This window comes from Hydra viridissima, unplaced genomic scaffold, assembly GCF_058129835.1.
Source record: "Hydra viridissima isolate aposymbiotic clone 2 unplaced genomic scaffold, HvirCarnegie_v1 scaffold_126, whole genome shotgun sequence".
Classification (NCBI taxonomy): domain Eukaryota; kingdom Metazoa; phylum Cnidaria; class Hydrozoa; order Anthoathecata; family Hydridae; genus Hydra; species Hydra viridissima.
Window position 1 is genome coordinate 680 of NW_028324390.1, and position 26,873 is coordinate 27,552.

Consider the following 26,873-nt stretch of genomic DNA (forward strand, 5'->3'; position numbering starts at 1 on the left):
AGCCTCCAACTTGAAAACTCTTGCGTCATATGCACTTCTATTGGTTCTTAAGATTAAGTTGTTTGAGCATCGTTTATTTCTTTTTTACTATTGGTTAAAAAAAGGTTGACTTTGATACTGACTCTATTTTGATAAGAATAGCAAACTTTTTGCTGTTTAAAATAAAAAAGGTCCAATGACAATCTCCGTCTGTTGTCTGCTGCTGTGTTAGAATAAATGTCAGGACGTGGAAAAGGAGGAAAAGTCCAGGCCAAGGCAAAAACTCGATCTTTTAGAGCGGGTCTTCAGTTTCCTGTTGGTCGCGTTCACCGATTTTTGCGCAAAGGGCATTACGCCAATCGCATCGGTTCAGGCGCACCGGTCTACTTAGCTGCAGTTTTGGAATACCTCTCCGCCGAAATCTTAGAGTTAGCTGGTAATGCTGCACGCGATAACAAAAAAGCCAGGATCATTCCTCGTCACTTACAGCTAGCTGTTCGCAACGACGAAGAGTTAAACAAGTTGTTGTCAGGTGTTACAATTGCGAGCGGCGGTGTGTTGCCAAACATTCAAGCTGTGTTGCTTCCCAAAAAGAACGAGAAGGTTCCAAAGCCAGCAGCCCAGAAACGGCGGTATAAACAACACAAAAGGCTATTTTCATAGCCACACATCCGTTAAAAATTATTGTTAAGGCGTTAGAAACTTTAAATTTTAAATTAAAGCCGTACACTATTGCCTACGACCATACCACGGTGAATACACCCGTTCTCGTCCGATCACGGAAGTTAAGCATCGTCGGGCGAGGGTAGTACTTGGATGGGTGACCGCCTGGGAACTCCTGGTGCCGTAGGCTTTTGCAACCGTTTACGAAAAAAAAGTCGCCAAAGGGGACTCCCTTTTCTTTACAAAATCTGCTTTTTCAGTTGACTCTAAGATACACAGAACTCATCCCCTGCAAAAGAATATGCATAAACACGGCCCTGCCTGGGTGGTGTCGATTGAAAGGGGAGCGACTGGTCGAAAGGTGTGTGAGGGCGCTTCTTCCGTCTCCGCATCTCTGAGGGAAAGAAAATGGCGCTCTTTTTCCTCGCACAAAAGCCAGAAAGCTAGTTTTGATGCTGAACAACAAGGGCAACGGTTAAAGGGACTATAGCCACCATAGTCAACGAGGGCCCAGGGGAAGTTTTCTTAAGGGGCCCTCGTTGTGATCAATTACATACCCAGGACCAATAGAAGTGTGCTCTAGTCATTAAAAATTAAAAACGAAAGTTAATGAAATCTTTTAAAAGTCAAAACTATTTAAATCTTTTAAAAAAATGATTTTTAAAATATCGTTTGTAGATACACGGGGATACCCGGGAATCTTCCCCGTCCTCTCGGCGGCCATGAAAGAAACCCTCGCAAGTCTAAAGTTGCACGATGTCAATGTTCCCTAGTTTTGTCGAAATGACGAAAAGACTGCAAAACTAGCTTTGAAGAGCAAAAATTTGTAAGATTCGTCAATCGTCGTTACGTATCTCTGGCAACGTTGCGTATTGACGTGTCAACTTGCCAAAATGTTTCGGTCGTTGTCGTTTCTTTCTAAGATCAACACGTAGGAATCAGAGCTGTTTTCATGAAAATAATGAACGGTAGTAAAAGAATGCATTTCACCGCACCAGAATCCAATATGCGATATGCATAAATGGTTGACAATTGTTGTTACTGTTGCTGCTGCTGTTGTTGTTACTATTGTTACTGTTAGATCGTTATTGCTAATGCTTATTTTTTTGTGGTCGTTGCTATTGTCAGTATTACTATTATCGTTAGTTTATCGATGCTATCGTTAATTTTTGTTATTGTCGTTATTGTTATCTTCATCGTTGTCATTATTTTCGTTGTCACTATTGATATCGATTTTCTTATTGCTACTGTTTGTTATTTTAACTATTATTATCGTCATTGTTTTTTATTACAGCGACTCGTTTTCACTGTTGTGACTGTCACATTTTGTTCCGCCGTCGAGTGATTTCCGGGATTGTAACCGGTCGATCACGCTTGCTGGTTGTCACGTTGAAACGATTCTCGTCGCTCCTATGCTTATTTGGTTGCCTCTTTGCGATTCTTAGATTTTTATTGATTTTGTACAAAAAAAAAAAAAAACAAAAAAAAAAAAAACAACAACTTTTGAAATAAATAAAATTTATTTGCACTTATAGCAGACTTTGTATGCGCCTCTCAAAATATGCAGTAGACTCTTAGGGGTGAGAGGAGAGGTTTTTTTTTTAAGTCGTTAGAGGAGGGGGCGAGCGCGAACGCAGGCCCCCACTACCAGAAATTGTACGGTCGAGTTACCGACGTTAGCGGTAATCGCAGGGGTCAGCCCAGGCGAAGTGCAATGCAAGAGCCTCACCCTGGAAGAAGCCCCATGTTGATCAGGTTTACTTCCCCGTCAGGTAAGTATGCTTTTCCCGTTGTGTGGGCAGCCTCGGACGTGCCCCAATCTTCTCAATTGTGGGTTTTCGATTGCACACCGCATCGTCCCGTTTGTTTGCTTTTTTTTTTTCCTTCTCTATAGTATGGGCCGCGCTCAGCAGTAGTGCAACGCCGAGGCAACCCGCGGTCAGGGCGAGGTAAACCTACGATCCCTTGACCAAATGCCAAAAATCAGATTAATATATGAGCCGGACTATGCCGGCGTACCAGATATTAAACTGATAAGAACAGATACTACACTTGATCTTAGCCATTAGGCCGAGAAGCGATACTTTTTGCAACGACTTTGTCCCGGCTCCCTCCCTCTCAACGAAAAAACTTGTGGACATTTGAATGATCAAGTCGATGGGTAACTTTAAGTTTCAACGATGAAAACATGGCTTTCTTGTACTGCATCAATTTCACTCTAAAACATTTGGGCTTTTTTTCAAAAATAACCCAGCTTCTTTCAAAAATAACAAGCTTCTTTCAAAAATAACCCAATTAACCAAAACATAAAAAACGTTTAAAGGCTTTTAAATTTAACGCTGGGCAGCAGATGTGATCAAAGGCCAAGTTGAACAACTGAAAATCAACTCTGTATATGAGCGTCCGACAGATTTCTCTGTCAAAAAGCATTTTGAGAACCTCTGTATTTAAATGTTCTTTTCAACTGTTGTAATGACAGTACTTTAATTCATCACCAGGGTCGCCAAGAAACAGCAGAGTTTAGGAGGACTTGCTTGTCATTAGCCTCGATCCTTTCCCAAGTAGTAATTCCTCACAAAGTCTAAAAAAACAAGCTTGAAAGTTTAAAAATTGGGATGGTGCAAATTAAGTTAAGAATTTAAACTGAGTAGCAAGAAAATATTTTTCAGATACTTTAGTTATTGCAAGAAATGAACACTTTAAATGTTTACTGACAAAAAGGTAAAACAATTTTAAAAAGTGACCTAAAACATCCACTGACAAAATATCAAATGACAAATGGAAAATGAAAAAATTTATGACACTAAACCGACACAGCATTAGGTTAGCAAAGGTAAAGCATACATACCTTGCACACTGTATCTGCATTTTTCCAATCACAAACTCGCAGAGCGTGGTAAAAGTTAATGAGACCTGGAACAATAAGCAAAGTATTTTTTTTAAATATTACATTTTTTAACATATTACCTAACCTAAATTAAGCCTGCAAATGTATTTGCGTACAAATTAGAAGCTCAGGATTGATGGAGAATAAACTTAAAAATATAATTCCCAAGTCAGTTAAAAGGATGTTTACTTGTTGGCTAAAGGTCAACTTTTTCAAACTATCACTTTTAAAAAATGGTTCTGGTAAACTATCGAAGAAACATGACTTACCTTTTTCTTGAAACTTTAACTGCTTCAATATTATATGCTCTGCTAACCTAACTTAACCCTTAACCTTGCCCCAGGACAACACTCAAAATTCTCTTTCAATAACTTATTTTCAATAATCAGACTTGCTACCTGAGGCTGAGTTAACTTTAGCAGTAACTCTATAAAACATAATGTGAGAAAGCCAAACAAAAGGTTCAGTTCAAAATGTAATGAGTATGTAATTTTTTTAAAATTTTATCGCATATCTTTAATCGAATTAAAGGGATCATTCCAAAGAAGCTATAGATTGTCCAGTGAAAAGCATACCTAATTAAGCATTACTTTATTGGGGTTGTGTCAGTATAACTGTAAATGAAACAAAGCTATGAACAAACTAAAGAAATAGGTAAAAGTCTTAGAAAGATCCTATTTCTGTTTCACTCACCAATAAAATCAAGAAGAATTTCCCACTTCTTATTCATTGAGTGGGATGCTCTAAAGAGTATTGCAACTTGCATTCTGGATAATCCAGGAACTCAGAACAAACTCTGTAACTGCACTCATGAAAGTCTTTTGTGACTACTCCTTCATAAAGTTGATGCTTCTAAAAATGAAAATTTATTTTTGAAAGGATTTTTTCATCAGAAACTATTCTTAAGTATTTGAAGACTTGAAAAAGTAAAGTGGGCACAACAATAGGGGTTAAACTGCTTCAAATTTTAAAACACAAACACCAAAATAAGGTGAAAAGATTGAAAATAAAATAGCACAGTACTTTTTATTACCTTAAAGCATTCTTGAAAAATCGTTAAAAAAACTGTGTGAACTCCTCTAAACTTGTCACTTGTCTTGGTTTTGGCATCAGCTACTGTATGAGAAGATAAAACAGGATTTAATTTGTTTAGTTTCCCTTTTTTTTATTTTCTTTTTTTTTTTCGAAACAAGCTAAAAGCACCTTTTCTGCTCTTGACGCTACGCCAACACCAAAAATTTCAGTAGGACTGCGCGTAACCACTGCACCGTTGTTAAACTCAATGATATGCACTTTACCGCAAAATTAACGCACCACTTATAAATTCCGACTTATTTTGAAAAATATTACGTATTTCCCGGATTTATCAAATACAAAGTCGATAATAATGTTTATTGTGACGTCATTTGTAGGCTTTATTCCGTTTTAGTTTCCAAATTGTAGCAGCTTTTCATAAGCAGCACGTTTTGCTGTAACTAAACCTCACTTTTAAAAGAAAAGTATGTATAAAGTTAGTATGAACAGATGTGTTGCTCAATGATAACTGTCATTTGAGCAACACGTCTGTTCTGACTTCTCAACGATACATAAGCTGACATTTTAAAACCTTTTTTGGTACCTCTTGCATCGTTCATGGGAGATGGATTCCTTCTTATGTAAGATAATGCTAGACCACATACGGCGCATGTTGTTACTGAATACTTACAAAATGCTACTATTCAAGTTTTGGAGTGGCCGGCTTGCAGTCCAGATATGAACCCAATAGAGCATCTTTGGGGCATAATGGCACGCTGTGTTAGAAGTCAACATCCACCACCTAGACGAGTTGCGACAAAGTCTTATCCGCGTATGTGAAGATATCCTTCAAGAAACGATTACACCTCTAATTAAAAGAAATCCACGGTGCTGTCTGGCTGCAACAACATCAAGATGTGGCAACACTAGATATTGATAAGTCAAAAATGTTACATTTTAAGCTGTATTAGTGTGCATAACAACAATAATCATCTTAGTTTATTTTGTTACTTACCTTAATTTTATTACTTACCATATTTCTAGTTTTAGTTTGTTTTTCTTTCTTTTCTTTTCTTTTCTCACCATCCTCAAAGTCGCTTTTATTATTATCATCGAAATAACTGTGTTCATGTGTTCTATTCTTAACACGTTTGTCAAAATATATGACCACAATTAAAATAAATCGAAATGTATGTGGTGCGTTAATTTTGCGGTTAAGTGTATATTAACTAGATATTTAACTCGCGCTTTCGCAGTGAAGCATATTTTTTTGCCAAGCAAGTTTTTTTTTGCCAGCCAGAATCATAAAAACATCGATTAAAACAAACGAATTATTGTCAGTTTAAATAAAGAGGCTACCGGCTTTAAAAACTTAAAAAACTTGCTTCACAATTTCTTACGAAATTTATTTGAAGTTTTACATCTAGTTAGTATAAATATCATTGGTTTAGCTAAGAGCATAGTAACGGTTTCTGCTTACTCGCGCAGCCTAGTAAGATGGGTGCACCGCGGACGCTCAGTTGCGAATTCTTTCTTTTTTTTTTTTATCATTCCCCTTCCCGAAACCCCGAAATGAACGAAATGCGATTGGCAAGTATTTGATGCATACCTTAATACACAGTGACTAAATTGTAGTATGTGTTTTTTCCGTGCCGAAACTCTGGTCGGAAGACAGTGCATCTTTTTAGATATTTTAGAGCTTGTGGGTTATCACTAGTACCCAAGCCTTTTTATGAGTCATTAAAAAAAAATTTACAAACAAAACTGTATTCTTCTTCTTCTTTTTTTTTCCGATTGTGATCAGATTATGATTTGTACTGACGATATTACACTGTGTCTACTTCCTCGGTCTTATTTTCTTACAAACATTAACAACATTTGTAGTTTCGTAACTATCCCATTGACCCTTTCATGCACCAATTATTTTTCCATAACTAACATAATCCATAAAAAATCATCTACAAAATGACAGCGGTACTATTAACTGTTTTAATTAGACTTTTTCTACACCTTGATACATTTTGATAGCTTTACAGAACGTCAGTTTTCTTTACCCGTTGATGTAACAATTTTGCTGACAACATTTGAATACTTTGAACACTTTGCCAACGCATTAAATATTCTTGCAGTCGTACTATCTTGCGTGTTTGTGATCCCCACCACTATTGAGTTTGCGTGGCAGCATAGGTATAGCGACAATCGACTAATGGATTTTTAGAAGCCAGCGTTGCTCATACACTTTCAAAAGTAGAACTGCTCTCACTAAGATTAGTCGCGCTGGTGCTATTTCATGCGCTCCAGTTAAAAAGGAGCGCCAAGCTACCGGTTGCTAAAAAACCCGCGGTAAAGAAAGCTGAAACAGCACCTAAGAAGAAAGTCGCTGCAAAGAGTGCCACCGCAAAAGTGGACAAGAAATAACCTGTACTGCTCAATCCTTCATCAAACGGCTATTTTCATAGGTACACATTTCTTTAAAACGTTGCGCGGCATTTAGGACTTTGTCAGGTAGTAACAATTACACTAATTGAGTTTGAAAGTCACAGTAACCTCACCGGTAACTGCTCCGTGCTTTTTAGGTCGATGTATATTCTAGAAAAGGGGAGTTTGAGAGCAATTTTGAAGAAGAAAAAAAAAGGTTTTAAGTTGTTCATAGCCTAGGACGGATGCAGCAGTTTAAGTGTTTTATTTTAGCAGCTAGTTTAGCTATTCTGCACTTGGCATTGTTTGCACAATTAAATATAGCGATTGCAACAGATATTTTCATTTGAACCTATTTCGTTAATGCGTCTAATGTTTTTAAAAGATGCGTGGCTATAAAAATAGCCGTTTGAGCGGATTTTGATCTACTTACTGCTGGTGTACTTGGTAACAGCCTTGGTGCCTTCGCTCACTGCGTGTTTAGCAAGTTCACCGGGAAGTAAAAGGCGCACGGCGGTTTGAATTTCACGCGAAGAGATCGTAGATTTCTTATTTTGAAGGGCGAGCCGCGAAGCTTCAGAAGCAATTCTTTCGAAAATGTCGTTCACGAAAGAATTCATGATGCTCATTGCTTTAGAAGAAACACCGACATCAGGGTGAACTTGCTTCAGGACGTTGTAAATGTAAATGGCATAAGACTCTCGTCTCTTTCTCTTGCGCTTCTTGTCACCAGTTCCAGCGATTTTACCACCTTTCTTACCGGCGCGCTTCTCGCCTTTTTTCGCCACCTTTGGCGCTTGTTTTCCTCCGGTTTTTTGTGCGTCTGACATTTCGACGGGCCTAACAGTAAAAATTCTTTTCGTTTGTTTTCATTGCATTGCAACTGGATTTAATTTAAGATAAAGTTGTAGCCTCCAACTTGAAAACTCTTGCGTCATATGCACTTCTATTGGTTCTTAAAAGATTAAGTTGTTTGAGCATCGTTTATTTCTTTTTTACTATTGGTTAAAAAAAGGTTGACTTTGAGACCACTCTATTTTGATAAGAATAGCAAACTTTTTGCTGTTTAAAATAAAAAAAAGGCGCACGAGATCTCTGGTCCGTCTGTCTGTCTCTGCTTGTGTTAGAAAATAAAATGTCAGGACGTGGAAAAGGAGGAAAAGCTAAGGCCAAGGCAAAAACTCGATCTTTTAGAGCGGGTCTTCAGTTTCCTGTTGGTCGCGTTCACCGATTTTTGCGCAAAGGGCATTACGCCAATCGCATCGGTTCAGGCGCACCGGTCTACTTAGCTGCAGTTTTGGAATACCTCTCCGCCGAAATCTTAGAGTTAGCTGGTAATGCTGCACGCGATAACAAAAAAGCCAGGATCATTCCTCGTCACTTACAGCTAGCTGTTCGCAACGACGAAGAGTTAAACAAGTTGTTGTCAGGTGTTACAATTGCGAGCGGCGGTGTGTTGCCAAACATTCAAGCTGTGTTGCTTCCCAAAAAGAACGAGAAGGTTCCAAAGCCAGCAGCCCAGTAAACGGCGGTATAAACAACACAAAAGGCTATTTTCATAGCCACACATCCGTTAAAAATTATTGTTAAGGCGTTAGAAACTTTAAATTTTAAATTAAAGCCGTACACTATTGCCTACGACCATACCACGGTGAATACACCCGTTCTCGTCCGATCACGGAAGTTAAGCATCGTCGGGCCAGGGTAGTACTTGGATGGGTGACCGCCTGGGAACTCCTGGTGCCGTAGGCTTTTGCAACCGTTTACGAAAAAAAAAAAAAAAAGTCGCCAAAGGGGACTCCCTTTTCTTTACAAAATCTGCTTTTTCAGTTGACTCTAAGATACACAGAACTCATCCCCTGCAAAAGAATATGCATAAACACGGCCCTGCCTGGGTGGTGTCGATTGAAAGGGGAGCGACTGGTCGAAAGGTGTGTGAGGGCGCTTCTTCCGTCTCCGCATCTCTGAGGGAAAGAAAATGGCGCTCTTTTTCCTCGCACAAAAGCCAGAAAGCTAGTTTTGATGCTGAACAACAAGGGCAACGGTTAAAGGGACTATAGCCACCATAGTCAACGAGGGCCCAGGGGAAGTTTTCTTAAGGGGCCCTCGTTGTGATCAATTACATACCCAGGACCAATAGAAGTGTGCTCTAGTCATTAAAAATTAAAAACGAAAGTTAATGAAATCTTTTAAAAGTCAAAACTATTTAAATCTTTTAAAAAAATGATTTTTAAAATATCGTTTGTAGATACACGGGGATACCCGGGAATCTTCCCCGTCCTCTCGGCGGCCATGAAAGAAACCCTCGCAAGTCTAAAGTTGCACGATGTCAATGTTCCCTAGTTTTGTCGAAATGACGAAAAGACTGCAAAACTAGCTTTGAAGAGCAAAAATTTGTAAGATTCGTCAATCGTCGTTACGTATCTCTGGCAACGTTGCGTATTGACGTGTCAACTTGCCAAAATGTTTCGGTCGTTGTCGTTTCTTTCTAAGATCAACACGTAGGAATCAGAGCTGTTTTCATGAAAATAATGAACGGTAGTAAAAGAATGCATTTCACCGCACCAGAATCCAATATGCGATATGCATAAATGGTTGACAATTGTTGTTACTGTTGCTGCTGCTGTTGTTGTTACTATTGTTACTGTTAGATCGTTATTGCTAATGCTTATTTTTTTGTGGTCGTTGCTATTGTCAGTATTACTATTATCGTTAGTTTATCGATGCTATCGTTAATTTTTGTTATTGTCGTTATTGTTATCTTCATCGTTGTCATTATTTTCGTTGTCACTATTGATATCGATTTTCTTATTGCTACTGTTTGTTATTTTAACTATTATTATCGTCATTGTTTTTTATTACAGCGACTCGTTTTCACTGTTGTGACTGTCACATTTTGTTCCGCCGTCGAGTGATTTCCGGGATTGTAACCGGTCGATCACGCTTGCTGGTTGTCACGTTGAAACGATTCTCGTCGCTCCTATGCTTATTTGGTTGCCTCTTTGCGATTCTTAGATTTTTATTGATTTTGTACAAAAAAAAAAAAAAACAAAAAAAAAAAAACAACAACTTTTGAAATAAATAAAATTTATTTGCACTTATAGCAGACTTTGTATGCGCCTCTCAAAATATGCAGTAGACTCTTAGGGGTGAGAGGAGAGGTTTTTTTTTTAAGTCGTTAGAGGAGGGGGCGAGCGCGAACGCAGGCCCCCACTACCAGAAATTGTACGGTCGAGTTACCGACGTTAGCGGTAATCGCAGGGGTCAGCCCAGGCGAAGTGCAATGCAAGAGCCTCACCCTGGAAGAAGCCCCATGTTGATCAGGTTTACTTCCCCGTCAGGTAAGTATGCTTTTCCCGTTGTGTGGGCAGCCTCGGACGTGCCCCAATCTTCTCAATTGTGGGTTTTCGATTGCACACCGCATCGTCCCGTTTGTTTGCTTTTTTTTTTTCCTTCTCTATAGTATGGGCCGCGCTCAGCAGTAGTGCAACGCCGAGGCAACCCGCGGTCAGGGCGAGGTAAACCTACGATCCCTTGACCAAATGCCAAAAATCAGATTAATATTAATATATGAGCCGGACTATGCCGGCGTACCAGATATTAAACTGATAAGAACAGATACTACACTTGATCTTAGCCATTAGGCCGAGAAGCGATACTTTTTGCAACGACTTTGTCCCGGCTCCCTCCCTCTCAACGAAAAAACTTGTGGACATTTGAATGATCAAGTCGATGGGTAACTTTAAGTTTCAACGATGAAAACATGGCTTTCTTGTACTGCATCAATTTCACTCTAAAACATTTGGGCTTTTTTTCAAAAATAACCCAGCTTCTTTCAAAAATAACAAGCTTCTTTCAAAAATAACCCAATTAACCAAAACATAAAAAACGTTTAAAGGCTTTTAAATTTAACGCTGGGCAGCAGATGTGATCAAAGGCCAAGTTGAACAACTGAAAATCAACTCTGTATATGAGCGTCCGACAGATTTCTCTGTCAAAAAGCATTTTGAGAACCTCTGTATTTAAATGTTCTTTTCAACTGTTGTAATGACAGTACTTTAATTCATCACCAGGGTCGCCAAGAAACAGCAGAGTTTAGGAGGACTTGCTTGTCATTAGCCTCGATCCTTTCCCAAGTAGTAATTCCTCACAAAGTCTAAAAAAACAAGCTTGAAAGTTTAAAAATTGGGATGGTGCAAATTAAGTTAAGAATTTAAACTGAGTAGCAAGAAAATATTTTTCAGATACTTTAGTTATTGCAAGAAATGAACACTTTAAATGTTTACTGACAAAAAGGTAAAACAATTTTAAAAAGTGACCTAAAACATCCACTGACAAAATATCAAATGACAAATGGAAAATGAAAAAATTTATGACACTAAACCGACACAGCATTAGGTTAGCAAAGGTAAAGCATACATACCTTGCACACTGTATCTGCATTTTTCCAATCACAAACTCGCAGAGCGTGGTAAAAGTTAATGAGACCTGGAACAATAAGCAAAGTATTTTTTTTAAATATTACATTTTTTAACATATTACCTAACCTAAATTAAGCCTGCAAATGTATTTGCGTACAAATTAGAAGCTCAGGATTGATGGAGAATAAACTTAAAAATATAATTCCCAAGTCAGTTAAAAGGATGTTTACTTGTTGGCTAAAGGTCAACTTTTTCAAACTATCACTTTTAAAAAATGGTTCTGGTAAACTATCGAAGAAACATGACTTACCTTTTTCTTGAAACTTTAACTGCTTCAATATTATATGCTCTGCTAACCTAACTTAACCCTTAACCTTGCCCCAGGACAACACTCAAAATTCTCTTTCAATAACTTATTTTCAATAATCAGACTTGCTACCTGAGGCTGAGTTAACTTTAGCAGTAACTCTATAAAACATAATGTGAGAAAGCCAAACAAAAGGTTCAGTTCAAAATGTAATGAGTATGTAATTTTTTTAAAATTTTATCGCATATCTTTAATCGAATTAAAGGGATCATTCCAAAGAAGCTATAGATTGTCCAGTGAAAAGCATACCTAATTAAGCATTACTTTATTGGGGTTGTGTCAGTATAACTGTAAATGAAACAAAGCTATGAACAAACTAAAGAAATAGGTAAAAGTCTTAGAAAGATCCTATTTCTGTTTCACTCACCAATAAAATCAAGAAGAATTTCCCACTTCTTATTCATTGAGTGGGATGCTCTAAAGAGTATTGCAACTTGCATTCTGGATAATCCAGGAACTCAGAACAAACTCTGTAACTGCACTCATGAAAGTCTTTTGTGACTACTCCTTCATAAAGTTGATGCTTCTAAAAATGAAAATTTATTTTTGAAAGGATTTTTTCATCAGAAACTATTCTTAAGTATTTGAAGACTTGAAAAAGTAAAGTGGGCACAACAATAGGGGTTAAACTGCTTCAAATTTTAAAACACAAACACCAAAATAAGGTGAAAAGATTGAAAATAAAATAGCACAGTACTTTTTATTACCTTAAAGCATTCTTGAAAAATCGTTAAAAAAACTGTGTGAACTCCTCTAAACTTGTCACTTGTCTTGGTTTTGGCATCAGCTACTGTATGAGAAGATAAAACAGGATTTAATTTGTTTAGTTTCCCTTTTTTTTATTTTCTTATCTCACCTTTTCTGCTCTTAACCTGCCAACACCAAAAATTTCAGTAGGACTGCGCATGACCCACTCACCATTATTAAACTCAATGATATGCACTTTACCGCAAAATTAACGCACCACTTATAAAATTAGACTTGTTTGAAAAATATTACATCTACCCAGATTATCAAATACAAAGTCGATAATGATGTTTATTGTGACGTCATTTGTTAACTATTCCGTTTTAGTTTCCAAATTGTAGCAGCTCATAAGCAGCACGTTTTGCTGTAACTAAACCTCACTTTTAAAAGAAAAAGTGTGTCTAAAGTTAGTATGAACGAATGTGTTACTTAGATGATAACTGTCATTTCAGCAACACATATATTATAACTCTGTTTCAACGATGCATAAGTAACATTTTAAAACATTTTTGGTACCTCTTGCATCGTTCATGGGAGATAGATCCTTATTATAATAATGTTAGACCACATACGGCGCATGTATTGTCTGAATACTACCGAGAATGCTACTATTCAAGTTTGGAGTGGCCGGCTTGCAGTCCAGATATGAACCCAATGAGCATCTGGGGCATAATGACGCTGTTAGAAGTCAACATCCACCACCTTCAACGAGTTGCGACAAAGTTTTATCCGCGTATGTGAAGATCCTTTAAAACAGTACGCCTAATTAAAAGAAATCCACGGTGCTGTCTGGCTGCAACAACATCAAGATGTGGCAACACTGAATATTGATAAGTCAAAAATGTTACATTTAAGCTGTATTAGTGTGCATAACAACAATAATCATCTTAGTTTTTATTTTGTTACTTTACCTTAATTTTATTACTTACCATACATCTCATCTTTTCTTTTCTTTCTTTTCTCACCATCCTCAAAGTCGCTTTTATTATTATCATCGAAATCATTGTATCATGTCTTATATTTTTAACACATTACAATAACCACAATTAAAATAAATCGAAATGTATGTGGTGCGTTAATTTTCCAGGTAGAATGTATATTAACTAAGATATTTAACTCGCGCTTTCGCAGTGAAGCATATTTTTTTGCCAAGCAAGTTTTTTTGCCAGCCAGAATCATAAAAACATGGATTAAAACGAACGAATTATTGTCAGTTTAAATAAAGAGGCTACCGGCTTTAAAAAACTTAAAAAACTACTCACAATTTCTTTACAGAAATTTATTTGAAGTTTTACATCTCGTTAGTATAAATATCATTGGTTTAGCTAAGAGCGTAGTAACGGTTTCTGCTACTCGCACAGCCTAGTAAGATGGGTGCACCGCGGACGCTCAAGTTAGATTCTTCTTTTTCTTATCATTACCCCTCCCGAAACCCCGAAATAAACGAAATGCCGATTGGCAAGTATTTGATGCATACCTTAATACACAGTGACTAAATTGTGATATATTCCGTGCCAAAAATAATCAAAGCAGTCATCTTTTTAGATATTTGAGAGCTTTGGGTTATCACTACATACCCAAGCCTTTTTATGAGTCATTAAAAAAATTTAACAAAACTGTATTCTCTCTTCTTCCGATTATAATAGATTCTGATTTCTACTGACGATATTACACTGTGTCTACTTCCTAGGTCTTATCTTTTACAAACATTAACAACATTTGTCGTTTCGTTAACTCCATTGACCCTTTCATGCACCAATTATTTCCATAACTAACATAATCCATAAAAAATCATCTACAAAATGACAGCGGTACTATTAACTGTTTTAATTAGACTTTTTCTACACCTTGATACATTTTGATAGCTTACAGAACATCAGTTTTTCTTTACCCATTAATGTAACAATTATCCTAACAATCATCAATACTTTGAACACTTTGCCAACGCATTAAATCTATGCAGTCGTACTATCTTGCGTGTTTGTAATCCCCACCACTATTGAGTTTGCGTGGCGGCATAGGTATAGGACAAATGAGTTAATAAATCAAGAAGCAGGCATTACTCATACACTTTCAAAAGTAGAACTGCTCTCACTAAGATTAGTCGCGCTGGTGCTTTATCTCATGCGCTCCAGTTAAAAAGGAGCGCCAAGCTACCGGTTGCTAAAAAACCACAGTAAGAAAGTTGAAACAGCACCTAAGAAGAAAGTCGCTGCAAAGAGTGCCACCGCAAAAGTGGACAAGAAATAACCTGTACTGCTCAATCCTTCATCAAACGGCTATTTTCATAGGTACACATTTATTAAAACATTAGCAGCATTAGGACTTTGTCGGTAGTAACAATTACACTAATTGAGTTTGAAAATTCACAGTAACCTCACCGGTAACTGCTCATACTATTTAGGTCGATGTATCTCTAGAAAGGGGAGTTTGAGAGCAATTTTGAAGAAAAAAAAGGTTTTAAGTTGTTCATAGCCTAGGACGGATGCAGCAGTTTAAGTGTTTTATTTTAGCGGCTGGCTGCTTATTGCACTTTGGCATGTTCTACACAATTAAATATAGCGATTGCAACAGATATTTCTTCATTTGAACCTATTGGTCATGCGTCTAATGTTTTTAAAAGATGCGTGGCTATAAAAATAGCCGTTTGAGCGGTTTGATTACTACTGCTGGTGTACTTGGTAACAGCCTTGGTGCCTTCGCTCACTGCATGTAGCAAGTTCACCGGAAGTAAAAGGCGCACGGCGGTTTGAATTTAGCGAAGAGATCGTCAACTTATTCTGAAGGGCGAGCCGCGAAGCCAGGAAGCAATTCTTTCAAAATGTACGTTCACGAAAGAATCATGATGCTCATTGCTCTAGAAGAAACACCGACATCAGGATAAATTACTTAGGACGTAAATGTAAATGGCATAAGACTCTCGTCTCTTTGCGCTTATCACCAGTTCCAGCAATTTTGCCACCTTCTACCGGCGCGCTCGCCTACGCCACCTTTAGCACTGCCTCCATTTGTCATTAAGCATCAACCAGCCTAACAGTAAAAATTCTTTCGTTTGTTTTCATTGCATTACAACTGGATTTAATTTAAGATAAAGTTGTAGCCTCCAACTTGAAAACTCTTGCGTCATATGCCTACTATTGGTTCTTAAAAGATTAAGTTGTTAGACATCGTTTATTTCTTTACTATTGGTTAAAAAAAGGTTGACTTTAGACCGCTTGTTTGATAAGATAGCAAACTTTTTGCTGTTTAAAAATAAAAAAAGGCGCACGAGATCTGGTCCGTCTGTCTGTCTCTGCTTGTGTTCAAAAATGAAATCACAGACGTGGAAGAGAAAAGCCGCCAAGGCAAAAACTCGATCTTTTCAGCGGGTCTTCAGTGTCCTGTTGGTCGCGTTCGCCGATTTTCGCGAAGGGCATTACGCCAATCGCATCGGTTCAGGCGCACCGGTCTACTTAGCTGCAGTTTTGGAATACCTGCGCAAAATGTCAGGTCGCTGGTAATGCTGCACGCGATGACGGAAGGCAGGATCATTCCTAGTCACTTACAGCTAGCTGTTCGCGACGACGAAGAGTTAAACAAGTTGTTGTCAGGTGTTACAATTGCGAGCGGCGGTGTGTTGCCAAACATTCAAGCTGTGTTGCTTCCAAAGAGACGAGAAGGTTGCCAAAGCCAGCAGCCCAGTAAACGGCGGTATAAACAACACGAAAGGCTATTTTCATAGCCACACATCGTTCAACTGTAAGGCGTTAGAAACTTTAAATTTTAAATTAAAGCCGTACACTATGCCTACGACCATACCACGGTGAATACACCCGTTCTCGTCCGATCACGGAAGTTAAGCATCGTCGGCCCAGGTAAGTGTTCGATAAGTGGCAGCCGCTGGAACTCCTGGTGCCGTAGGTTTGGTCACAAAAGTCACCAAGGGGACTCCCTTTTATTACAAATTTATAGGTTGGCTAAGATGCCCAAACTCCTCCCTAAAAGAATATGCATGACACGGCCCTGCCTGGGTGGTGTCGATTGAAAGGGGAGCGACTGGTCGAAAGGTGTGTGAGGGCGCTTCTTCCGTCTCCGCATCTCTGAGGGAAAGAAAATGGCGCTCTTTTTCCTCGCACAAAAGCCAGAAAGCTAGTTTTGATGCTGAACAACAAGGGCAACGGTTAAAGGGACTATAGCCACCATAGTCAACGAGGGCCCAGGGGAAGTTTTCTTAAGGGGCCCTCGTTGTGATCAATTACATACCCAGGACCAATAGAAGTGTGCTCTAGTCATTAAAAATTAAAAACGAAAGTTAATGAAATCTTTTAAAAGTCAAAACTATTTAAATCTTTTAAAAAAATGATTTTTAAAATATCGTTTGTAGATACACGGGGATACCCGGGAATCTTCCCCGTCCTCTCGGCGGCCATGAAAGAAACCCTCGCAAGTCTAAAGTTGCACGATGTCAATGTTCCCTAGTTTTGTCGAAATGACGAAAAGACTGCAAAACTAGCTTTGAAGAGCAAAAATTTGTAAGATTCGTCAATCGTCGTTACGTATCTCTGGCAACGTTGCGTATTGACGTGTCAACTTGCCAAAATGTTTCGGTCGTTGTCGTTTCTTTCTAAGATCAACACGTAGGAATCAGAGCTGTTTTCATGAAAATAATGAACGGTAGTAAAAGAATGCATTTCACCGCACCAGAATCCAATATGCGATATGCATAAATGGTTGACAATTGTTGTTACTGTTGCTGCTGCTGTTGTTGTTACTATTGTTACTGTTAGATCGTTATTGCTAATGCTTATTTTTTTGTGGTCGTTGCTATTGTCAGTATTACTATTATCGTTAGTTTATCGATGCTATCGTTAATTTTTGTTATTGTCGTTATTGTTATCTTCATCGTTGTCATTATTTTCGTTGTCACTATTGATATCGATTTTCTTATTGCTACTGTTTGTTATTTTAACTATTATTATCGTCATTGTTTTTTATTACAGCGACTCGTTTTCACTGTTGTGACTGTCACATTTTGTTCCGCCGTCGAGTGATTTCCGGGATTGTAACCGGTCGATCACGCTTGCTGGTTGTCACGTTGAAACGATTCTCGTCGCTCCTATGCTTATTTGGTTGCCTCTTTGCGATTCTTAGATTTTTATTGATTTTGTACAAAAAAAAAAAAAAACAAAAAAAAAAAAAACAACAACTTTTGAAATAAATAAAATTTATTTGCACTTATAGCAGACTTTGTATGCGCCTCTCAAAATATGCAGTAGACTCTTAGGGGTGAGAGGAGAGGTTTTTTTTTTAAGTCGTTAGAGGAGGGGGCGAGCGCGAACGCAGGCCCCCACTACCAGAAATTGTACGGTCGAGTTACCGACGTTAGCGGTAATCGCAGGGGTCAGCCCAGGCGAAGTGCAATGCAAGAGCCTCACCCTGGAAGAAGCCCCATGTTGATCAGGTTTACTTCCCCGTCAGGTAAGTATGCTTTTCCCGTTGTGTGGGCAGCCTCGGACGTGCCCCAATCTTCTCAATTGTGGGTTTTCGATTGCACACCGCATCGTCCCGTTTGTTTGCTTTTTTTTTTTCCTTCTCTATAGTATGGGCCGCGCTCAGCAGTAGTGCAACGCCGAGGCAACCCGCGGTCAGGGCGAGGTAAACCTACGATCCCTTGACCAAATGCCAAAAATCAGATTAATATATGAGCCGGACTATGCCGGCGTACCAGATATTAAACTGATAAGAACAGATACTACACTTGATCTTAGCCATTAGGCCGAGAAGCGATACTTTTTGCAACGACTTTGTCCCGGCTCCCTCCCTCTCAACGAAAAAACTTGTGGACATTTGAATGATCAAGTCGATGGGTAACTTTAAGTTTCAACGATGAAAACATGGCTTTCTTGTACTGCATCAATTTCACTCTAAAACATTTGGGCTTTTTTTCAAAAATAACCCAGCTTCTTTCAAAAATAACAAGCTTCTTTCAAAAATAACCCAATTAACCAAAACATAAAAAACGTTTAAAGGCTTTTAAATTTAACGCTGGGCAGCAGATGTGATCAAAGGCCAAGTTGAACAACTGAAAATCAACTCTGTATATGAGCGTCCGACAGATTTCTCTGTCAAAAAGCATTTTGAGAACCTCTGTATTTAAATGTTCTTTTCAACTGTTGTAATGACAGTACTTTAATTCATCACCAGGGTCGCCAAGAAACAGCAGAGTTTAGGAGGACTTGCTTGTCATTAGCCTCGATCCTTTCCCAAGTAGTAATTCCTCACAAAGTCTAAAAAAACAAGCTTGAAAGTTTAAAAATTGGGATGGTGCAAATTAAGTTAAGAATTTAAACTGAGTAGCAAGAAAATATTTTTCAGATACTTTAGTTATTGCAAGAAATGAACACTTTAAATGTTTACTGACAAAAAGGTAAAACAATTTTAAAAAGTGACCTAAAACATCCACTGACAAAATATCAAATGACAAATGGAAAATGAAAAAATTTATGACACTAAACCGACACAGCATTAGGTTAGCAAAGGTAAAGCATACATACCTTGCACACTGTATCTGCATTTTTCCAATCACAAACTCGCAGAGCGTGGTAAAAGTTAATGAGACCTGGAACAATAAGCAAAGTATTTTTTTTAAATATTACATTTTTTAACATATTACCTAACCTAAATTAAGCCTGCAAATGTATTTGCGTACAAATTAGAAGCTCAGGATTGATGGAGAATAAACTTAAAAATATAATTCCCAAGTCAGTTAAAAGGATGTTTACTTGTTGGCTAAAGGTCAACTTTTTCAAACTATCACTTTTAAAAAATGGTTCTGGTAAACTATCGAAGAAACATGACTTACCTTTTTCTTGAAACTTTAACTGCTTCAATATTATATGCTCTGCTAACCTAACTTAACCCTTAACCTTGCCCCAGGACAACACTCAAAATTCTCTTTCAATAACTTATTTTCAATAATCAGACTTGCTACCTGAGGCTGAGTTAACTTTAGCAGTAACTCTATAAAACATAATGTGAGAAAGCCAAACAAAAGGTTCAGTTCAAAATGTAATGAGTATGTAATTTTTTTAAAATTTTATCGCATATCTTTAATCGAATTAAAGGGATCATTCCAAAGAAGCTATAGATTGTCCAGTGAAAAGCATACCTAATTAAGCATTACTTTATTGGGGTTGTGTCAGTATAACTGTAAATGAAACAAAGCTATGAACAAACTAAAGAAATAGGTAAAAGTCTTAGAAAGATCCTATTTCTGTTTCACTCACCAATAAAATCAAGAAGAATTTCCCACTTCTTATTCATTGAGTGGGATGCTCTAAAGAGTATTGCAACTTGCATTCTGGATAATCCAGGAACTCAGAACAAACTCTGTAACTGCACTCATGAAAGTCTTTTGTGACTACTCCTTCATAAAGTTGATGCTTCTAAAAATGAAAATTTATTTTTGAAAGGATTTTTTCATCAGAAACTATTCTTAAGTATTTGAAGACTTGAAAAAGTAAAGTGGGCACAACAATAGGGGTTAAACTGCTTCAAATTTTAAAACACAAACACCAAAATAAGGTGAAAAGATTGAAAATAAAATAGCACAGTACTTTTTATTACCTTAAAGCATTCTTGAAAAATCGTTAAAAAAACTGTGTGAACTCCTCTAAACTTGTCACTTGTCTTGGTTTTGGCATCAGCTACTGTATGAGAAGATAAAACAGGATTTAATTTGTTTAGTTTCCCTTTTTTTTATTTTCTTTTTTTTTTTCGAAACAAGCTAAAAGCACCTTTTCTGCTCTTGACGCTACGCCAACACCAAAAATTTCAGTAGGACTGCGCGTAACCACTGCACCGTTGTTAAACTCAATGATATGCACTTTACCGCAAAATTAACGCACCACTTATAAATTCCGACTTATTTTGAAAAATATTACGTATTTCCCGGATTTATCAAATACAAAGTCGATAATAATGTTTATTGTGACGTCATTTGTAGGCTTTATTCCGTTTTAGTTTCCAAATTGTAGCAGCTTTTCATAAGCAGCACGTTTTGCTGTAACTAAACCTCACTTTTAAAAGAAAAGTATGTATAAAGTTAGTATGAACAGATGTGTTGCTCAATGATAACTGTCATTTGAGCAACACGTCTGTTCTGACTTCTCAACGATACATAAGCTGACATTTTAAAACCTTTTTTGGTACCTCTTGCATCGTTCATGGGAGATGGATTCCTTCTTATGTAAGATAATGCTAGACCACATACGGCGCATGTTGTTACTGAATACTTACAAAATGCTACTATTCAAGTTTTGGAGTGGCCGGCTTGCAGTCCAGATATGAACCCAATAGAGCATCTTTGGGGCATAATGGCACGCTGTGTTAGAAGTCAACATCCACCACCTAGACGAGTTGCGACAAAGTCTTATCCGCGTATGTGAAGATATCCTTCAAGAAACGATTACACCTCTAATTAAAAGAAATCCACGGTGCTGTCTGGCTGCAACAACATCAAGATGTGGCAACACTAGATATTGATAAGTCAAAAATGTTACATTTTAAGCTGTATTAGTGTGCATAACAACAATAATCATCTTAGTTTATTTTGTTACTTACCTTAATTTTATTACTTACCATATTTCTAGTTTTAGTTTGTTTTTCTTTCTTTTCTTTTCTTTTCTCACCATCCTCAAAGTCGCTTTTATTATTATCATCGAAATAACTGTGTTCATGTGTTCTATTCTTAACACGTTTGTCAAAATATATGACCACAATTAAAATAAATCGAAATGTATGTGGTGCGTTAATTTTGCGGTTAAGTGTATATTAACTAGATATTTAACTCGCGCTTTCGCAGTGAAGCATATTTTTTTGCCAAGCAAGTTTTTTTTTGCCAGCCAGAATCATAAAAACATCGATTAAAACAAACGAATTATTGTCAGTTTAAATAAAGAGGCTACCGGCTTTAAAAACTTAAAAAACTTGCTTCACAATTTCTTACGAAATTTATTTGAAGTTTTACATCTAGTTAGTATAAATATCATTGGTTTAGCTAAGAGCATAGTAACGGTTTCTGCTTACTCGCGCAGCCTAGTAAGATGGGTGCACCGCGGACGCTCAGTTGCGAATTCTTTCTTTTTTTTTTTTATCATTCCCCTTCCCGAAACCCCGAAATGAACGAAATGCGATTGGCAAGTATTTGATGCATACCTTAATACACAGTGACTAAATTGTAGTATGTGTTTTTTCCGTGCCGAAACTCTGGTCGGAAGACAGTGCATCTTTTTAGATATTTTAGAGCTTGTGGGTTATCACTAGTACCCAAGCCTTTTTATGAGTCATTAAAAAAAAATTTACAAACAAAACTGTATTCTTCTTCTTCTTTTTTTTTCCGATTGTGATCAGATTATGATTTGTACTGACGATATTACACTGTGTCTACTTCCTCGGTCTTATTTTCTTACAAACATTAACAACATTTGTAGTTTCGTAACTATCCCATTGACCCTTTCATGCACCAATTATTTTTCCATAACTAACATAATCCATAAAAAATCATCTACAAAATGACAGCGGTACTATTAACTGTTTTAATTAGACTTTTTCTACACCTTGATACATTTTGATAGCTTTACAGAACGTCAGTTTTCTTTACCCGTTGATGTAACAATTTTGCTGACAACATTTGAATACTTTGAACACTTTGCCAACGCATTAAATATTCTTGCAGTCGTACTATCTTGCGTGTTTGTGATCCCCACCACTATTGAGTTTGCGTGGCAGCATAGGTATAGCGACAATCGACTAATGGATTTTTAGAAGCCAGCGTTGCTCATACACTTTCAAAAGTAGAACTGCTCTCACTAAGATTAGTCGCGCTGGTGCTATTTCATGCGCTCCAGTTAAAAAGGAGCGCCAAGCTACCGGTTGCTAAAAAACCCGCGGTAAAGAAAGCTGAAACAGCACCTAAGAAGAAAGTCGCTGCAAAGAGTGCCACCGCAAAAGTGGACAAGAAATAACCTGTACTGCTCAATCCTTCATCAAACGGCTATTTTCATAGGTACACATTTCTTTAAAACGTTGCGCGGCATTTAGGACTTTGTCAGGTAGTAACAATTACACTAATTGAGTTTGAAAGTCACAGTAACCTCACCGGTAACTGCTCCGTGCTTTTTAGGTCGATGTATATTCTAGAAAAGGGGAGTTTGAGAGCAATTTTGAAGAAGAAAAAAAAAGGTTTTAAGTTGTTCATAGCCTAGGACGGATGCAGCAGTTTAAGTGTTTTATTTTAGCAGCTAGTTTAGCTATTCTGCACTTGGCATTGTTTGCACAATTAAATATAGCGATTGCAACAGATATTTTCATTTGAACCTATTTCGTTAATGCGTCTAATGTTTTTAAAAGATGCGTGGCTATAAAAATAGCCGTTTGAGCGGATTTTGATCTACTTACTGCTGGTGTACTTGGTAACAGCCTTGGTGCCTTCGCTCACTGCGTGTTTAGCAAGTTCACCGGGAAGTAAAAGGCGCACGGCGGTTTGAATTTCACGCGAAGAGATCGTAGATTTCTTATTTTGAAGGGCGAGCCGCGAAGCTTCAGAAGCAATTCTTTCGAAAATGTCGTTCACGAAAGAATTCATGATGCTCATTGCTTTAGAAGAAACACCGACATCAGGGTGAACTTGCTTCAGGACGTTGTAAATGTAAATGGCATAAGACTCTCGTCTCTTTCTCTTGCGCTTCTTGTCACCAGTTCCAGCGATTTTACCACCTTTCTTACCGGCGCGCTTCTCGCCTTTTTTCGCCACCTTTGGCGCTTGTTTTCCTCCGGTTTTTTGTGCGTCTGACATTTCGACGGGCCTAACAGTAAAAATTCTTTTCGTTTGTTTTCATTGCATTGCAACTGGATTTAATTTAAGATAAAGTTGTAGCCTCCAACTTGAAAACTCTTGCGTCATATGCACTTCTATTGGTTCTTAAAAGATTAAGTTGTTTGAGCATCGTTTATTTCTTTTTTACTATTGGTTAAAAAAAGGTTGACTTTGAGACCACTCTATTTTGATAAGAATAGCAAACTTTTTGCTGTTTAAAATAAAAAAAAGGCGCACGAGATCTCTGGTCCGTCTGTCTGTCTCTGCTTGTGTTAGAAAATAAAATGTCAGGACGTGGAAAAGGAGGAAAAGCTAAGGCCAAGGCAAAAACTCGATCTTTTAGAGCGGGTCTTCAGTTTCCTGTTGGTCGCGTTCACCGATTTTTGCGCAAAGGGCATTACGCCAATCGCATCGGTTCAGGCGCACCGGTCTACTTAGCTGCAGTTTTGGAATACCTCTCCGCCGAAATCTTAGAGTTAGCTGGTAATGCTGCACGCGATAACAAAAAAGCCAGGATCATTCCTCGTCACTTACAGCTAGCTGTTCGCAACGACGAAGAGTTAAACAAGTTGTTGTCAGGTGTTACAATTGCGAGCGGCGGTGTGTTGCCAAACATTCAAGCTGTGTTGCTTCCCAAAAAGAACGAGAAGGTTCCAAAGCCAGCAGCCCAGTAAACGGCGGTATAAACAACACAAAAGGCTATTTTCATAGCCACACATCCGTTAAAAATTATTGTTAAGGCGTTAGAAACTTTAAATTTTAAATTAAAGCCGTACACTATTGCCTACGACCATACCACGGTGAATACACCCGTTCTCGTCCGATCACGGAAGTTAAGCATCGTCGGGCCAGGGTAGTACTTGGATGGGTGACCGCCTGGGAACTCCTGGTGCCGTAGGCTTTTGCAACCGTTTACGAAAAAAAAAAAAAAAAGTCGCCAAAGGGGACTCCCTTTTCTTTACAAAATCTGCTTTTTCAGTTGACTCTAAGATACACAGAACTCATCCCCTGCAAAAGAATATGCATAAACACGGCCCTGCCTGGGTGGTGTCGATTGAAAGGGGAGCGACTGGTCGAAAGGTGTGTGAGGGCGCTTCTTCCGTCTCCGCATCTCTGAGGGAAAGAAAATGGCGCTCTTTTTCCTCGCACAAAAGCCAGAAAGCTAGTTTTGATGCTGAACAACAAGGGCAACGGTTAAAGGGACTATAGCCACCATAGTCAACGAGGGCCCAGGGGAAGTTTTCTTAAGGGGCCCTCGTTGTGATCAATTACATACCCAGGACCAATAGAAGTGTGCTCTAGTCATTAAAAATTAAAAACGAAAGTTAATGAAATCTTTTAAAAGTCAAAACTATTTAAATCTTTTAAAAAAATGATTTTTAAAATATCGTTTGTAGATACACGGGGATACCCGGGAATCTTCCCCGTCCTCTCGGCGGCCATGAAAGAAACCCTCGCAAGTCTAAAGTTGCACGATGTCAATGTTCCCTAGTTTTGTCGAAATGACGAAAAGACTGCAAAACTAGCTTTGAAGAGCAAAAATTTGTAAGATTCGTCAATCGTCGTTACGTATCTCTGGCAACGTTGCGTATTGACGTGTCAACTTGCCAAAATGTTTCGGTCGTTGTCGTTTCTTTCTAAGATCAACACGTAGGAATCAGAGCTGTTTTCATGAAAATAATGAACGGTAGTAAAAGAATGCATTTCACCGCACCAGAATCCAATATGCGATATGCATAAATGGTTGACAATTGTTGTTACTGTTGCTGCTGCTGTTGTTGTTACTATTGTTACTGTTAGATCGTTATTGCTAATGCTTATTTTTTTGTGGTCGTTGCTATTGTCAGTATTACTATTATCGTTAGTTTATCGATGCTATCGTTAATTTTTGTTATTGTCGTTATTGTTATCTTCATCGTTGTCATTATTTTCGTTGTCACTATTGATATCGATTTTCTTATTGCTACTGTTTGTTATTTTAACTATTATTATCGTCATTGTTTTTTATTACAGCGACTCGTTTTCACTGTTGTGACTGTCACATTTTGTTCCGCCGTCGAGTGATTTCCGGGATTGTAACCGGTCGATCACGCTTGCTGGTTGTCACGTTGAAACGATTCTCGTCGCTCCTATGCTTATTTGGTTGCCTCTTTGCGATTCTTAGATTTTTATTGATTTTGTACAAAAAAAAAAAAAAACAAAAAAAAAAAAACAACAACTTTTGAAATAAATAAAATTTATTTGCACTTATAGCAGACTTTGTATGCGCCTCTCAAAATATGCAGTAGACTCTTAGGGGTGAGAGGAGAGGTTTTTTTTTTAAGTCGTTAGAGGAGGGGGCGAGCGCGAACGCAGGCCCCCACTACCAGAAATTGTACGGTCGAGTTACCGACGTTAGCGGTAATCGCAGGGGTCAGCCCAGGCGAAGTGCAATGCAAGAGCCTCACCCTGGAAGAAGCCCCATGTTGATCAGGTTTACTTCCCCGTCAGGTAAGTATGCTTTTCCCGTTGTGTGGGCAGCCTCGGACGTGCCCCAATCTTCTCAATTGTGGGTTTTCGATTGCACACCGCATCGTCCCGTTTGTTTGCTTTTTTTTTTTCCTTCTCTATAGTATGGGCCGCGCTCAGCAGTAGTGCAACGCCGAGGCAACCCGCGGTCAGGGCGAGGTAAACCTACGATCCCTTGACCAAATGCCAAAAATCAGATTAATATTAATATATGAGCCGGACTATGCCGGCGTACCAGATATTAAACTGATAAGAACAGATACTACACTTGATCTTAGCCATTAGGCCGAGAAGCGATACTTTTTGCAACGACTTTGTCCCGGCTCCCTCCCTCTCAACGAAAAAACTTGTGGACATTTGAATGATCAAGTCGATGGGTAACTTTAAGTTTCAACGATGAAAACATGGCTTTCTTGTACTGCATCAATTTCACTCTAAAACATTTGGGCTTTTTTTCAAAAATAACCCAGCTTCTTTCAAAAATAACAAGCTTCTTTCAAAAATAACCCAATTAACCAAAACATAAAAAACGTTTAAAGGCTTTTAAATTTAACGCTGGGCAGCAGATGTGATCAAAGGCCAAGTTGAACAACTGAAAATCAACTCTGTATATGAGCGTCCGACAGATTTCTCTGTCAAAAAGCATTTTGAGAACCTCTGTATTTAAATGTTCTTTTCAACTGTTGTAATGACAGTACTTTAATTCATCACCAGGGTCGCCAAGAAACAGCAGAGTTTAGGAGGACTTGCTTGTCATTAGCCTCGATCCTTTCCCAAGTAGTAATTCCTCACAAAGTCTAAAAAAACAAGCTTGAAAGTTTAAAAATTGGGATGGTGCAAATTAAGTTAAGAATTTAAACTGAGTAGCAAGAAAATATTTTTCAGATACTTTAGTTATTGCAAGAAATGAACACTTTAAATGTTTACTGACAAAAAGGTAAAACAATTTTAAAAAGTGACCTAAAACATCCACTGACAAAATATCAAATGACAAATGGAAAATGAAAAAATTTA

General features: G+C 38.0%; 3 protein-coding genes, 11 non-coding genes and 3 pseudogenes across 14 annotated transcripts; 7 read left to right on the forward strand and 10 right to left on the reverse strand.

Moving 5' to 3' along the window:
- The first annotated feature begins 216 nt into the window (after nt 1-216).
- On the forward strand, nt 217-642 carry LOC149875854 (histone H2A, orphon-like). The gene has a single exon (XM_090076103.1). The coding sequence runs from the start codon at nt 217-219 to the stop codon at nt 640-642; it is 426 nt and encodes a 141-aa protein (XP_089932229.1).
- A 71-nt stretch (nt 643-713) lies between these two features.
- On the forward strand, nt 714-832 carry LOC149875855 (5S ribosomal RNA). Its single transcript, XR_016448998.1, has one exon. It is a non-coding gene; the product is annotated as a 5S ribosomal RNA (ribosomal RNA).
- A 1,426-nt stretch (nt 833-2,258) lies between these two features.
- On the reverse strand, nt 2,259-2,422 carry LOC149875856 (U1 spliceosomal RNA). The gene has a single exon (XR_016448996.1). It is a non-coding gene; the product is annotated as a U1 spliceosomal RNA (small nuclear RNA).
- A 110-nt stretch (nt 2,423-2,532) lies between these two features.
- Nucleotides 2,533-2,724, reverse strand: LOC149875857 (U2 spliceosomal RNA). The gene has a single exon (XR_016449000.1). It is a non-coding gene; the product is annotated as a U2 spliceosomal RNA (small nuclear RNA).
- A 4,662-nt stretch (nt 2,725-7,386) lies between these two features.
- On the reverse strand, nt 7,387-7,791 carry LOC149875858 (late histone H2B.L4 pseudogene; annotated as a pseudogene).
- LOC149875859 (histone H2A, orphon) lies at nt 7,393-8,486 on the forward strand. The gene is made up of 2 exons (XM_090076104.1): nt 7,393-7,522; nt 8,089-8,486. The coding sequence occupies exon 2, from the start codon at nt 8,097-8,099 to the stop codon at nt 8,484-8,486; it is 390 nt and encodes a 129-aa protein (XP_089932230.1). The 5' UTR covers nt 7,393-7,522; nt 8,089-8,096.
- Nucleotides 8,487-8,594: 108 nt separating this feature from the next.
- LOC149875860 (5S ribosomal RNA) lies at nt 8,595-8,713 on the forward strand. Its single transcript, XR_016449007.1, has one exon. It is a non-coding gene; the product is annotated as a 5S ribosomal RNA (ribosomal RNA).
- A 1,433-nt stretch (nt 8,714-10,146) lies between these two features.
- LOC149875861 (U1 spliceosomal RNA) lies at nt 10,147-10,310 on the reverse strand. The gene has a single exon (XR_016449004.1). It is a non-coding gene; the product is annotated as a U1 spliceosomal RNA (small nuclear RNA).
- A 110-nt stretch (nt 10,311-10,420) lies between these two features.
- LOC149875862 (U2 spliceosomal RNA) lies at nt 10,421-10,618 on the reverse strand. The gene has a single exon (XR_016449002.1). It is a non-coding gene; the product is annotated as a U2 spliceosomal RNA (small nuclear RNA).
- Nucleotides 10,619-16,280: 5,662 nt separating this feature from the next.
- LOC149875863 (5S ribosomal RNA) lies at nt 16,281-16,399 on the forward strand (annotated as a pseudogene).
- Nucleotides 16,400-17,797: 1,398 nt separating this feature from the next.
- LOC149875864 (U1 spliceosomal RNA) lies at nt 17,798-17,961 on the reverse strand. Its single transcript, XR_016449005.1, has one exon. It is a non-coding gene; the product is annotated as a U1 spliceosomal RNA (small nuclear RNA).
- A 110-nt stretch (nt 17,962-18,071) lies between these two features.
- LOC149875865 (U2 spliceosomal RNA) lies at nt 18,072-18,263 on the reverse strand. Its single transcript, XR_016449001.1, has one exon. It is a non-coding gene; the product is annotated as a U2 spliceosomal RNA (small nuclear RNA).
- A 4,662-nt stretch (nt 18,264-22,925) lies between these two features.
- On the reverse strand, nt 22,926-23,330 carry LOC149875866 (late histone H2B.L4 pseudogene; annotated as a pseudogene).
- LOC149875867 (histone H2A, orphon) lies at nt 22,932-24,025 on the forward strand. The gene is made up of 2 exons (XM_090076105.1): nt 22,932-23,061; nt 23,628-24,025. The coding sequence occupies exon 2, from the start codon at nt 23,636-23,638 to the stop codon at nt 24,023-24,025; it is 390 nt and encodes a 129-aa protein (XP_089932231.1). The 5' UTR covers nt 22,932-23,061; nt 23,628-23,635.
- A 108-nt stretch (nt 24,026-24,133) lies between these two features.
- Nucleotides 24,134-24,252, forward strand: LOC149875868 (5S ribosomal RNA). Its single transcript, XR_016448997.1, has one exon. It is a non-coding gene; the product is annotated as a 5S ribosomal RNA (ribosomal RNA).
- A 1,433-nt stretch (nt 24,253-25,685) lies between these two features.
- On the reverse strand, nt 25,686-25,849 carry LOC149875869 (U1 spliceosomal RNA). Its single transcript, XR_016449006.1, has one exon. It is a non-coding gene; the product is annotated as a U1 spliceosomal RNA (small nuclear RNA).
- A 110-nt stretch (nt 25,850-25,959) lies between these two features.
- On the reverse strand, nt 25,960-26,157 carry LOC149875870 (U2 spliceosomal RNA). Its single transcript, XR_016449003.1, has one exon. It is a non-coding gene; the product is annotated as a U2 spliceosomal RNA (small nuclear RNA).
- Between the last annotated feature and the right edge of the window lie 716 nt (nt 26,158-26,873).

What these genes read in the sequence shown, in the direction of transcription:
- LOC149875867 (XM_090076105.1), top strand. Translation starts at nt 23,636, where the DNA reads ATGTCAGGACGTGGAAAAGGAGGAAAAGCTAAGGCCAAGGCAAAAACT.
- LOC149875859 (XM_090076104.1), top strand. Translation starts at nt 8,097, where the DNA reads ATGTCAGGACGTGGAAAAGGAGGAAAAGCTAAGGCCAAGGCAAAAACT.
- LOC149875854 (XM_090076103.1), top strand. Translation starts at nt 217, where the DNA reads ATGTCAGGACGTGGAAAAGGAGGAAAAGTCCAGGCCAAGGCAAAAACT.